Source organism: Spermophilus citellus (assembly GCF_964194105.1).
Source record: "Spermophilus citellus genome assembly, chromosome: 2".
NCBI classification, from domain to species: domain Eukaryota; kingdom Metazoa; phylum Chordata; class Mammalia; order Rodentia; family Sciuridae; genus Spermophilus; species Spermophilus citellus.
Genome location: NC_138183.1, coordinates 155,297,111 through 155,311,948, shown reverse-complemented (window position 1 = coordinate 155,311,948; position 14,838 = coordinate 155,297,111). Strand labels below are relative to the sequence as shown.

The following is a 14,838-nucleotide window of genomic DNA, read 5'->3' as shown; positions in this document are numbered from 1 at the left end:
CTATGCAGTTTTGGTTAAGTTGTTCACCTCTCTTGAATCAGTTTTGTCATTTGAGTATCAGGTCATAAAAAATAAACACCTTATGTAGTTACTGTGAGGATGGATGGAATAATATGTGAAGCGTTAGGAAAGATACTGGCACATGCTAAGTATTCATTATTACAGTCTGTCTTATTTGATAACTAAAGATTTTTAAGAATATCTTGACATGTCAAATAATAAAATAGTAGGATGAATAATTACTATTAATCATTTATCAGAATTTCTAATAAAGGCAGAGTAGTTTGTACTGGACCAATTCTCCTGTAGACACTAATAATAAACCCCAAACAAATATGTATTTAAAAAATCAACTCTCTAAAGGCAGTGGAGAATGAACACAAGCAGGCAGGAACTGGAGGGCAGTTGATACCCTGAAGAATGGGCAGCACAGGACTTGCATTCTAAGTACTGACTGAAGTTCTTTAGGCTGTAGGAAACTCAGAACCTCAGCACCAGAAGCAAGCAATATACAGATAAATAAAAAAACTGTTTTTATTCTTTAAAGTACCCGTATTTATTTAGTAAATTAAAGTTAAAGACCCAAAATATAGCAGGAAAAGGAAAACAGAGGAGCTAAAAAAGAAAAAAAAAATAGAAGGACCAAACAGAAAATAAATAGCAAAGTGATCAATCTAAATCCTCTCATTTTAATAATTCTATTGGATGTAGGTGGACTGCCTGTCTCACTAAAAGGCAGAAACAAAAAGAGCAAGAGCCAACCATTTGCTGTCTATAAGGAACACCACTGAGGTATAGGATACTTATAGTTTGAAAGTTACATGTCATATTTCATACAGACAGTGATAGACCATATAAGAATACAAAACCACAATATTATTAGTTTTGTTGACAAAGAGTATCACTAGAAATAAAGATGACTATTTCCTCATGATAGAAGAATCATTTTGTCAGAAACCATAGCAATCATACATATGTATACACTTGTACACACATGTACCTATAAATGACAAATTAAAGGGGAAAATGGAAAAAATCCACAATCAAAATTAGAAATTTAATAAACGCTCTCAGTAGTTGCTACATGAACTATATGATAAAATGGGCAAGGACCCAGAGTATCTAAATAATGTTTTCATAGTAATGTATTTAAACCATCACACCACATTATCAGATATTTATATATTATTATAACTTTAAGTTATTTTTAGAATGACAGAATTATTTTCTTTTTTATTTAATTGATTTTATTTTTTAAAATACACAACACCAGAATGCATTACAATTTTTATTACACATATAGAGCACAATTTTTCATATCTTTGTATAAAGTATGTTCACGCCAATTCATGTATTTATACTTGTACTTTTTTTGCATTACAATTATTACAGTTCTTATTACACATATATAACACAATTTTTCATATCTCTGTTTGTATATACAGTAGGTTGACACCCAGTAAGTTGTGTGCATACATGTACTTTGGATAATGATGTCCGTCACATTCCACCATCCTTGCTAATTTCCTGCCTCCTCCTTTTCCCTCCCACCCCTCTTACCTATCTAGAATTCATCTATTCCTCCCATATTCCCTACCCCACTATGAGTCAGCCTCCTTATATCAGAGAAAACATTCGGCATTTGTTTTGGGGGGATTGGCTAACTTCACTTAGCATTATCTTCTCCAACACCATCCATTTATCTGCAAAAGCCATGATTTTATCCTCTTTTATTGCTGAGTAAAATTCCATTGTGTATATATGCCACACTTTTTGTGCTTATAATTTTTGGTAGAAATAAAACAAGCAAAGTCTGATTTAAGATGAAGGACTAAGCACATATTGAGGTCTCAATATTTTGCCATAAAAATCCTATAAAACACAGAAAAGAACTTCACAAATCTTTTTCTGGGAAACAGAAATACCTTAATTGAACTAGAACTAGTGGGAAATCTCCAGAAAAATGAGAGATTAAACCAAGATGAGATTAAATCAAGAAAGGAAAATCATAGCTCCAAGGCAGGTAAGTGTTCTGGAAAAGATGGCAGCCATAATACAAATATACTTTCCATCCTCAAAGAGATGCTGGTGGCATTAATGAATCAAGTATTGATCCTGGAAAGTCAAAATTTTATTGTTCAATATGCAAAAGTCAATGGTGCTCCTCTATACCATCAATAAACAATTAGAAATTCTCATTTTAAAAAGAACAGCATATACAAACAAAAAATATTATACCAACATGTAATTATAAGGTACCTAGGAATTTTTCTAATGGAAAATGTGCAAGACCTGTAGGCAGAAACTGTAAGATTTACTGAAAGAGTTGAAGAATATGTAAATAAGTAGATATGTGATGTTGCTCAACAGAAAAATATAAACGTCAGTTTTTCCAACTGGACTTATGTAAGTTGAGGTCATGGGTATATAACTTAACCAGGGTTTTTCTTCAGATTTGATACGCTGATTCCAAAATGTGCAAGGAAGAGTGAAGAGCTATGATGGGGCCAAAATTGTGAAGTGGAACAAACAATGGCAATGTGACCTGTAAGTTTTCAAGACTAATTTTGAAGCTCTGTCGGTAATAACAATGTAGTGTTGGCACAGGGAAGACAAAGTGGTCAATGGAACAGAATAAGAGCCCCAAAAGGGACCTTCACTTGGTAGACCTTTTGAGATATGAGGTGGCATGCCCTAGAAAGAAAGGACTACATTAAATAAAAGGAGGTGACTATCTATATGGAAATAAAAGATTAACAGAAGGAAATAAAAATAAAATAAAGCACATGTATTGAAAGGTTAAAAGTCAAAAGTAAGAATTTTTATTAGAGCATCATAATTATACATAGTAGTTGGGTTCACTTGGACAAATCACACATGCAAGATTTTGATTTCAATTCCCAGCCCCCCTTTTTCCTTCCCCCTCTCTCCCCCTTATCTCCCTCCTCTACTCTACTAATTTTCTTTCTTCTACATATACATATAAATGGATTTCCCTTTGGCACCTCTATTTAAGAATCTAAAATGATTTTATTAAATTCATTCTATTTATCTTTCTCTTTCCCTTCCTTCCTCACTCTTGACCTCCTTCTTCTACTCCACTGATTTTCTCTGTGTCTTTCTGGTATCCCATCTCCTCCCAAACCATCTTCTTTCCTGTGCTTTGCTCTAGATTTCACATATGAGAGAAAACATTCCACCTTGATTTTCTAAGTCTGGCCTATTTCACTTAAGCATGATGTTTCTCTATTTCCATCGATTTACTGACAATGTCCTTGTTCCAATACCACACAATGGCAAATGCCATTATTCCATTCTTCTTTATGGCTGAGTAAGACTCCATTATGTCTATGTACATGTTTTCTTAGTCCATTCATCTGCTGATGAACATCTGGGTTAATTCCAAAATTTGACTATTGTGAACAATGCTGCTATAAACATTGAGGTGGCTGTATTGCTATAATATGCTGATTTTAGATTTTCAAAAGCAACATTTAAAATTTCAGTAGATTATTTAGACAAGTAATCTAATGTTGGAGTGTGGAAATAGTTCTCTTCAAAGTAAAAAGGCAGATAAATTTTACTATATAAAAGTAAACATATTTTGTTCTTCAGATGTTCTGTAAAAGAAGGTAAAAAAACAGGGTCTGTGTGTAAACACACACAGTGTTACCCTCTCAGATGCTGCTTAATGATTTTCAGTCACTCTGCTTCTTAAAAAGTGTGCATGGCTTTGAAACTCCCCTACTATGTTTTATAGGTCTTGAAGTTTGGACTTTCCTAGAACAGGGGAGGTATCAAGTAAAAATATACTTTTGCAAACACAGAAAGAAAGCAATCCCTACCTTTGTGGACTTTTGGAGAACTGTAAAAGTGATCAAGAAGGCTAATATCAGCAGCAGTAGCCACAGTGACTTCCGATTGGTCACAGTTGTTTTCATGATCAAGATCCTACAAGAGACAACAAAACACACAATGCAACAAAACAGAAAGAAAAACATGGAGACACCCGAAGTGCTTGTGCCTCCTCAGATGAGTTCCTCCCAGAGGTAAACCTTGGCCCCCCCAGCTGCCCTTGCTCTCCCCCAGCAGCTGTTCATGGTGATCAGCTTGTACTTTGCCCAGGAAAGTTATTCCACGCAGCCCACCATGGACTCTAAGGAACTGAGCAGCTAAGCACCTACAGGGTGCAGGGATGCTCATGGTTAAGGTGAAGTCTCCAGCTTATGTGTCATCTGACGTGCCTCCTATTCTCTTCCTTAAACATCATGAGCAGACAAAACCTTGAGTAAATACTGACTTTAAGATTCACATTATCTCAGTGATATTCTTATGTAAATTGATCATTCAGCTTCCCCAATCCCTATCTGTAAATTTGTTGTCTTGTCTTACTCTGAGACTTTCTGGCACCCATCAACCTTGAAAATAATTATTTTAAAGCTCATGTTTATTACTTTCTTTTAGAATTATTTCAGGCTTTATCAGTATATTTCTTCAATTCATATGATTTGTCTTTGATCTGGAATTTCAACTTGTGATTTAAAATCAGATTGCTTGGGCTGAGGGCATTGCTCAGTGGTAGAGTGCCTGTCTAACATGCACAAGGCCTTGGGTTTGGTCCTTGGCATCATAATAAGTAAATAAATAAAATCCAGTTGTTTGAATGATGCTTTCTAAAATGTTTCATCCCTGAAAATTTATTTCCCCTCCTAGAAGCAACTCCTACCCTGTACTCTCAGTTTACACATAGACTTTAGAAATTTCTGCTCTCAAGAATAAATGTTACCACTCTCCCTCACCTGCTCCACTTTGAAAATGTTTTCTTACCTTTAGTTGTAAAGAATTCTTCAATCCTACACCTAGAAACTCCTGTGAGTGGGGTGGAGATTTTCTTCTGAAGTCCCCAATGTGTTACTGAGACACCTCTTCTCTGTAACAAAATAAATCACAAGCATAAGTTATAGACTAGATACTTTTTTATTTATTTATTTTTTTTAGTTGTTGTTGGACACAATATCTTTATTTTGTTTGTTTATTTTTATGTGGTGCTGAGGATCAAACTCAGTGCCTCACACCAGCTAGGAGAGTGCTCTACTGCTGAGCCACATCCCCAGCCCTTGGGGTACTTTTTACTTGGACTTACAACCTTCTGTGTAATTCAGCTTCAAATTGTCAGGCATGCCAACCCGCCTTAAGGAGGGGCCTGGATCACAAAGGTTAATCATCACTTCAAGGCGACAATTTATATAAGAAGGCCACTGAGATAATATGAATCTCAGGGTCAGTATTTACTCAAGATTTTGTCTGCACTCAAGAATAAATGTCACCACTCTCCCTTACCTGCTACACTTTGAAAATGTTTTCTTACCTTTAGTTGTAAAGACTTCTTCAATCCTACACCTAGGAACTCCTGTGAGCGGGGTGTGGAGGTTTTCTCCTGAAGCCCCAGTGTGTTACTGAGGCACCTCTTCTCTGTAACAAAAAAAATCACAAGCATAAGTTGTAGACTGGATACTTATTTTTAAAATATTTTTTAGTTGTAGTTGGACACAATATCTTTATTTTATTTATTTATTTTTATGTGGTGCTGAGGATCAAACTCAGTGCCTCACACCAGCTAGGAGAGTGCTCTACTGCTGAGCCACATCCTCAGCCCCTGGGGTACTTTTTACTTGGACTTACAACCTTCTGTGTAATTCAGCTTCAAATTGTCAGGCATGCCAACCCGCCTTAAGGAGGGGCCTGGATCACAAAGGTTAATCATCACTTCAAGGCGACACAGGCAAGAGAAATAAATGCTCTGAAAAGTAGGTGAAATGATTTCAATGTCTTAAGACTTTAGGAATCTAATTCTAGTAAGGACATGATAAATACCTGAGAACACAAAAAGAAATATAGCCAGAAGTTCAAGTGATTGAGAGTAAACAGTCATCCATGGAGAACTGAACTTCCTATTTTCCATGTGAATCTTGTTATGAAGACCCCATTGCCTTGTTATGAAGACCCTGCTGCGTATTATCTTATGTTCAATAAAATTTGCTGAATTGAACTGAAAGTACCTCAAATACAATACAGGCAAGACATCTCAGACTGAGTACATTTGTGAATTCTAATTTGGAAGACCAGGGTGATATCTATACAGGAATTGTGAAGTCTGGTCTTTCAAGATGAATCCAAGTCATATAGACTACAAACTGTGTCAAGCCCTCATGTGTGATGCTAGGTTCTAAAAGGACTCTGTGTTTGAAGAGAAATGGCTCTCAATTATTCCAGGCCAAGACTTAAAACACTTTAGAATTTCAGCAATTAAACTAGAAGAATTTGGAAAAACAAAGCAGATGTCCGTAGGATAAAAAGGAGATTGTGTTAGGTCAAACAGAGCCAGTCTTTTGTATTCATTGGTTCTGCAACTGAGAATTCAACCAACCACGATGGAAAAGTTTTGAAACAGGACACTGCACATGTACTGGACATGTACAGACTTTTATCATTAGTCCTAAAAGAGTACAGCATAAAAACTATTTATAAAAAATACTGCAATACTTGATGCAATCACTAAACATTTTTTCTTAAAAGAGACATAAATAATAAAATAATAATGGAAATTAAATTAACTAACTTTTAAATGTTCAATTAACCCAACATAAGGGAAAGGAAGGGAGGAAGGGAGGAAGGAAGGAGAAAACAGCTCTCAGGATAGCAGATTTAAATCCAAAGACAGAAATAGTGACCTGATATATGAATGTTCTGATCCAGAGATAGACAAACTTTTTCTGTAAAGAGGCAGATAATAAATCTTTCAGGAGAATGAAGTTATAAATAAAAAATAAAAATGGGTATATTAAAATGAAACAGAAGGAGTACAGTGAGAAAGCTAGACCAGCTGCTCCCTGCACCACAGGCTGGGAAGGTCAGGCAGGGTCTCAGTCCTGCAGATACCAGACCCAGGGCTTGGAGCCTCATGAACCTCCCCTCTCCTCACCTGGATGACCGATGGCCACAGCTATACAGCCCAGATCCTGCTGGCTGCTGGATGTCTGGATGCAACCCTGTCACACCCAGGCAAAGTCCAGGGCGGACATGGCACATTTGGGTGGCAGCGGCATAGCTTGGGAAGAGACTTAGTGACAACCAGAGAATTATGAGGGCAGTTGGGGATTTATTTTTTGTCTGGTTTGGTTTTTATACTTGTAATTTATGGAGTATTTACCACAGATAATAGCAAATAGTCCAAAATTTCCAACAATGGAGGACTGAATACATTAAAGTATAGCATATGTTGAAATTTATACAACTATGAAAACATGAAAAATATTTTCAAAGAACATTGATTTGTAAGGCAAAGTAGAATACTTTTAAATTTTTTCTTTTTATTTTCTCATTTCCAATATTTTCTGTTCTTTTTATTAGTGCATTTTAATTATACATAATTATAGAATTCATTGCTACATATCAGTACATGTAAATAATATAACAATATAATTTGGTCAATTACAATCCTCAGTACATTTCCTGTTCCTCCCCTCTTCCCTCCCCATAGTCCTTTTTATCTTTGCTCTCTGCCTTCCTTCAATTTTTATGAGACCCACCTCTCTTTCTTTTTCTTTCTAACTTCCACATATGAGAGAAAATATATGTGCCTTGACTTTCTGAGTTTGGCTTATTTCATTTAGCATAATGCTCTCCAATCCCAATCATTTTCCTGCAAATGATATGATTTAATTCTTCTTTGTGGCTGAATAAAATTGCATTGAATATATATACCATACATTACCCATTTACCTGTTGGTGGACACCCAGGCTATTTCCATAATTTGGTTATTATGAATTGTACTTCTGTTAACATAGGTATGCATATATTGCTTAGTATGTGACTTTAATTTTTTAGGATAAATGCCAAGTAGTGGCATAGCTGAGTCATGTGGTGATTCCATTCCTAGTCTTTTGAGGATGTTCCTTACTGATTTCCATAGAGGTTTACTAATTTACAATCCCATCAACAGTTTAAAGGTGCTCCTTCCCCCTCACAAAACCTTCTCCAGCATTTTTCATTATTTGTATTCTTAACAACTGCCATTCTGACTGGAGTGAGATGAATGAAGTTTTAGTGTAGTTTTGATTTGCATTTCTGTAATTGTTAAAAGCGTTGAACATTTTTTCATATATTTATTATCAACCACTGCTTTAGACAATAGAGCCACACAGATCTGGGTCCACTCTATGGCTGTTGGGCCAGACCTCATCTTGTCCTAACAATGACCAACAAAGACCTAAATGGTCCTGGAAGGTGAGCAAAGCCCCAGACAATAGCAGGAATAGTCAGTGGCCATCGGGCAGATTGTCTTCATTTTATCAAAGAGAGAAACAGTGAGTAACATACCACATTTTGCCAAATGAAAATGCCCACCACTCTCTGGGATATTTACTGGCCATTTGGAGAAGATATCTTCTAAAGTAAGCCCTCCTTTGTTATAATTTTTCAGGTCCATGTACCTTTTCCTCATATGCTGTTAGGAATCAATAAAATCAGAATACTACAGCGATGCAGGCCCATCAATATTTATAGCAGTTCAACTCACAATGGCTAAACTATGGAAATGACGTAAGTGCCCTTCTACAGATAAATGCATAAAGAACATATGGTATGTTTACACAGTGGAATATTTTCAGCCATGAAGAAGAATAAAATTATGACATTTGCTGGCAAATGAATGGAACTGGAGACTATCATGCTAAGTAAAATAAGCCAATCCGCCAAAAGCAAAGGCCAAATGTTTTCTCTAATATGTGAATGTTAACTCACAACAAGGTGGGGGCCATGTGGAACAATAGAAGTACACTGTATTAGACAAAGGGGAATGAAAGGGAAGGAAGGAGAAATGGGAATTGGAAAGATAGTAGAATAAATCAGACATTTGCCTTATGATTATACAACTAATATAATTATATATCATGTACAACCAGAAGAATGAGAAGTTATACTCCATATATGTATAATATGTCAAAATATATTCTACTCTCATGTATAACTAATTAGAACAAAAACAACAACAAAAAATAATCAATGTTCTTAGTAAGGTAGCAAGATGGGAAATTAATATATGGGATGGCATTAAATTAGAGTTTCTGTACAGCAAAGGAAGCAATTAGGAGGATGAACAGAGAACCTATAGAATGAGAGAGAATGTTTGCCACTACTTCTCTGACAGTGGGTTAATATCCAGAATATATGAAGAACTGTAAAAACCACCAAAACCCAAAAAAAACCCCTTTCAACAAATGAGCAAATAAACTAAACAGATGCTTCTCAAAAGAAGAAATAGAAGTGGCCAACAAACATATGAAAAAATGTTCTACATCTTTAGCGATTAGGAAAATGCAAATCAAAATTACCCTGAAATTTTATCTCACTCCAGTTTGAATGATAGCCATAAAGATACAAATAATAATACATGCTGGGGAGGATGTTTGGGAAAAGAAACATTTTATGCAGCTGGTGAGATAGTAAATCAGTACAACCACTATGGAAATCAGTATAGAGGGTCCTCAAAGACTAGAAATGAAATCACCATGACTCAACTCTACCACTCCTCTGTATTTATCCTAAAGAATTAAATTCAACATACTGTAGCCATACATGCACACCCAGGTTTATAGCAGCACAATTTACAATAGCCAAATTATGAAACCAGCCTTCAGGTCTATTAATGGATGAATGAGTAAAGAATATGTGGTATATACACACAATGGAATTTTATTCAGCCATAAAGAAAAGAGAAATTTTATCATTTTCAGGGAAACGGATGGAACTTTAGAAGCAAAATAAGCCCAAGTCAAAAAGTCAGTGTACACAAAGATGGGAATAGGAAAACAGTAGAATTAATCAGACACAACTTTCTTATGGTCATATATAAATACACAACCAGTGTAACTTCACATCATGTACAACCACAAGAATGGGATCCTGATTAGAATAAGTTAAACTCCATATATGTCTAATATGTCCAAATACACTCTACTGCCATGTATATCTAAAAGGAACAAATGAGAAAAAGTAAAATACTAAAACTGTCAGTGGTTATGTTTTCTCTCATATGTGGAAGTTAGAAAGAAAAAGAGGAAAAGAGGAAAACCTCATGAAAATAGAAGGGAGATCAGTATGGTGTAGGAAGGGAACCAAGGAGAGGAAGGAAGGAAGGGCAAGGGGGAGGTTCTGGGGAATGTGAATAACCAAATCATGTTTTTCTGTTTTGTGCATGCTCACATATGTAACAACAAGTGCTGTTATTATGTATATAATGCACAAAAATTGTTTAAAAGGAGAAAAAAGAATATTTCTTCTCCCGAAATTCTCTTCTTCCTCTATTATGTTAGTGAGTGGCATCTCTTTCAGAAACCTGGGTACTCTCTGCCTCATTTGTCTCCTTTGCTCATCTGCTGTCATCCTCAGACACTATCAAGTAAATGTGCAGAGATGGCAAGCATTGACCCTTCTATTGCTGATAATAGAAACTTGTAGCTGGACATGTGGTAACATAGTTAATGATTTTCCAGGTTCCCTGGTGTTCAGGTTTGGCCCTGGGATTGCTGTCTCTGTAGTGGAATTATAAACAGAGGCAACACATGACTTATTTTCTCAAGGCTCTTCCTCTTCCTGCCTGCTGCAAACAAGGCATGCCACCAGCCTCACGTTGACAGTGGGCATAATGACAACATCCTGGAACAGGGGGTTCCTAAAACTTCTTTGTAACATGGCACCCTTGGTCACCTTGTGAAGCCTTTGCCCTTCTCCAAATAACATTTTATAATATGTAAAATAAAACATGGAGTCATAACAAACTCAATTATATTGAAATATAATAATCAAGAGTTTAAGTAACTCCATTTGTTACATGTTCATATAAAAATTCTTTATTAACACAAAAATATGAAACTTAGCAGCAGGCCTGTATGTACAGTAATTCCACAGCTGTGATATGCATGGATGCTATTTTAAGATTCTTTAATAGTTGTGTCATATGCCACAGGTATTATAAAACTCCTGTATTTTGTTGTCAGTATTCATAACTGAGATTGATAAACTTCATGTAGAGGCTGGTGATAATAAAGATGTAATTATTTTTCCCATTTGAGATCACAAACCTCTTTTTTTGTATAAGGTTGGACTGCCCCAGCTTTATTAACTTGATGCTTAAAAAGACAGACCCTTCCCTTTAGTTATTAAGGAGAGGCTTCAGAGCAAGGGAAGCAAACTGTTAATGACTTTCCCCTTTATGGACCAATAGGGAGATCACAAACCTCTTAAATTCCCTCCATGGACCTATCTGAGGGTACCTGAACCTCAGGTTGAGATCACAGGAAGAAGATGGCAGAGCTTTTAGAATACCTAGTTTCCTGGATGACCTCTATGTGATGAACCTGCCTGGACAGTCACAGAAGAGAGAAATAAACACCTATATTTTTCCTTAATTGTCACTGTTATTTCTTTTACTTTTCCCTTCCCACAGTGGTATAATCTCTTTGTATCTACCTAGTTAGTATGTTGTCAATTAGGAGAACTCCTTCTATCATCACTATTGCTTCTGGGTACAGGTGCTTTCCACATATTGTTTACAAATGGCTTTGGTTAAAATAAGACAAAACAAATGTCATTGAGGTATAGTTTGTGTGCATACAAATACATGCATTTTGAGTGGAAAATTTATTGAGTGTTACAAAATGCACATACCTAATATTACTATTACCCCCAAAGTTACCATGTTTAATATTACCCATTACTTTGCTTCTTGGTCCCTAGCAATCATAGACATGGTTTCCAGTGCTACAGATGACATGTGCTTTCCTTGGGTTTCATGTACATGTAATTTTGAAGAATATAGTTTTTTATCTGTCTCCTTTGACTCAGTGTCTATTTTTGAATATTCATCTGTGTTGGTGCAATCATCAGTGCTCTGATTCTTTTCATTATTGAATAATATTCCACTTTATGAATGTACCATAATGTTTGTATCTTTTTAAAAATATTTTTATTACTTGATGAAATTATTTGTTTTCTATTTATTTATTTGTATGTGGTACTGAGAATTGAACCCTGTGCTAGGCAAACGCTCTACCACCGAGCCACAATCACAGCCTACATTTGTACCTTTTTATCATTTCATGAACATTTATTTCTATTTTGGGCTTTTGTGAATAGAACTGCTATGAATGTTCACATACAGTTTTATATATTGTGACAGATTTTCATTTCCTTTTGGTAAATATCCAAGAGTAAAATGATTGATTCACATGGTAAATAGGTGTTTAATTACCAAAAGCCAGATGGACTTTTTTGCTCGTAATCTGTGGATATATTTGGGAAGAACTGCTCTACCAACAATATTGAGTATTCCTAACTGTGAACATGATTTAAAGCTCTCTGTTTGAACATGTGAAGTCTCAGTGCAGTGATCTTCAAGGTGGGTCTTGAGAAGCCTGGGCTTTTTACCAGGTACTCTATGGACCTCCAAGTACAGACTGTTTCCCTGCTTGGCGACAGATGAGAGCCCTACTCAGTCGTTTCAGGCTTCCTAGCTGCTGATTTCTGCTAGGCTCTGTGGAGTCTCCCTTGTGCATATGCAGCTCAGGGCTCAGTCAAGGATTTGAGTGGATTATACCTGGATCTGGGGGCTCTTTTTTTTTTTTTTTTTTTTTTAGGATTTTGATACATCTCCATATTGCTTTCCAGAGTGGTTTTACTAGTCAGCAGTACGTATAGTGATGTACAAGTGTACATTTCCCCCAGCGCCCCCATCATCGTTTGTGTTACTAATAATTGCCATTCTGACTTAGATAAAATCTTAGTGTAGTTTTGATTTACAATTCACTGATTACTAGAGATGTTGAATATTTTCTATGTTTGTTGCTTATTTGTGTTTCTTCTTAAGAGAAGTGTCTGTTTAATTCTTTTGGCCATTAATTGTGTGTGTGTGTGTGTGTGTGTGTGTGTGTGTGTGTGTGTGTTTGGTATTAGGTTTTTTAGTTATTCATATATTCTGAATATCTGTCCCTGTAAGAGAAGCATCTGGCAAAGATTTTCTTCCATTCTGTAAGCTCTTATTTCACACATTTTTCCCTCATTGAATTGTTTATTTATTCTTTTTATGTATACAACATAGTAAATTGTATTTTGACATGTTATACATGCATAGAGTATAATTTATTCTACTTAGGATCCCATTTTGTGGTTGTACATGTAGTATGTTGATTTTAAATCCTTTGGGTATATAGAGAGGTATGGTATAACTGGATGAAATAGTGGCTCCATCTCAAGTTTTCTGAGAAATCTTCATACTACTTTCCAACATTCTTGTTTCCTTTGCAGTGCAGAAGTTTTTTAATTTCATGGCATCCCACTTATTGATTCTTGGTTTTACTCCTAGTGACTTACGGATCTTGTTAAGGAAGTTGGTGCATGCACCAGTATGATGGAGCATTGGCCCTGTATTTTCTCCTAGCTGTTTCAAGGTTTTTGGTTTAATTCTTAAATACTTGACCTGTTTTGATTTGACTTTCATGGTGGCGTATTCATATATAAACATAGGAGAGCTACGACTGACTCAGTCTATTGTTCTTTCTAGCCCCATCTCCCCTACCTTACCTTCACTCCCGTTTGTCTAATACACTGGATTTTATGCAGGATGAGAGAAAGGTATTTAGTTTCATTCTTTTTTTAAATTTATTTAGTTGTAGATGAACACACCGTATCTTTATTTATTTTTATGTGGTCACTGAGGATTGAACCCAGTGCCTCACACATGTGAGGCAAGCACTTTATCACTGAGCTACAGCCTCAGCCCCTTTAGTTTTATTCTTTTGCATAAATGGATGTTCAGTTTCCTCAGCACCATTTGTTAAAAAGACTGTTTTTTCTCCAAAGTACATATTTGGCACCTGTGTTAAGTATCAAATTGGTGTAAGTATATGGGTTTGTCTCTGTGTTTTCTATTCTGTTTCATTAGACTTCATGTCTGTCTTGAAACAAATGCCATGCTGTTTTTGTTATCACAGCTCTATAATATAATTTCAGGTCAAGTGTTGTGATGCTTCCTGCATTGCTTTTCTTACTCAATATTGCTTTGGCTATGCTAGATTTCTTACTCTGATATTTGAATTTTAGGACTATTTTCCTCCTGCAATTCTGTTAAGAATGTCATTGGGATTTTGATAGAGATTGTTTTGAATCTGTATATTGCTTTTGGTAGAGTGGTCATTTTGACAATATTAATTCTGCCTATCCAAAATCATGGATGTCTTTTCATCTTTTAAGGTCTTCTTTAATTACTTTCTTCAGTTTCTATAATTTTTATTGTAGAGCTCTTTCATTTTCTTGGGTAGATTAATTGCTAAGTATTTTATGTTTTTGAGGTTATTGTGAATGGAATGGTTTCCCTGATTTCAAACTCAGCTGAATCATTCTTGAAGTGTAGGAAAGCTATTGATTTATGAGTTTCAATCTTCAGCAGTTCCCGGCTACTGAAGTAGGACAAAAGAGGCTGGACACATGAGGAATTTTCAGGAAGTAGGTTTATTGACTGCAGGGCTCAGAGAGGGCTATCGACTAAAATTCTCTGAACAAAGATTTTGAAATTCTTTGAACTTTATATCCAGTTGGAGGGGCAGGGTCCTTGGAGATTCATATGATAAGTACTTTCTGTTCCATCCTCAAGACCAGACACAGCTTTCAAAACGTTTTGCCAATAAAAGAGAAATAATATCTTTTTGTACAACAAGCTTGCAGACTAACTCTGTCACACCTTTTGTGTGCAAACCTGGCATTTACAAGAAATAGGAAGCTTC

General features: G+C 35.8%; 1 protein-coding gene across 2 annotated transcripts in view; it reads right to left on the bottom strand.

The window, feature by feature from the left end:
* Positions 1 to 3,941, bottom strand: part of LOC308642258 (NXPE family member 4-like) — a gene marked incomplete at both ends in the record, with an annotated part of 362,659 nt that extends 358,718 nt beyond the window's left edge. For both annotated transcript variants that reach the window (XM_081281099.1, XM_081281098.1), the window contains one exon: positions 3,846 to 3,941. In XM_081281099.1, the coding sequence (XP_081137225.1) occupies positions 3,846 to 3,941 (96 nt within the window). The remainder of the gene's footprint in view (positions 1 to 3,845) is intronic.
* Positions 3,942 to 14,838: the final 10,897 nt, after the last annotated feature.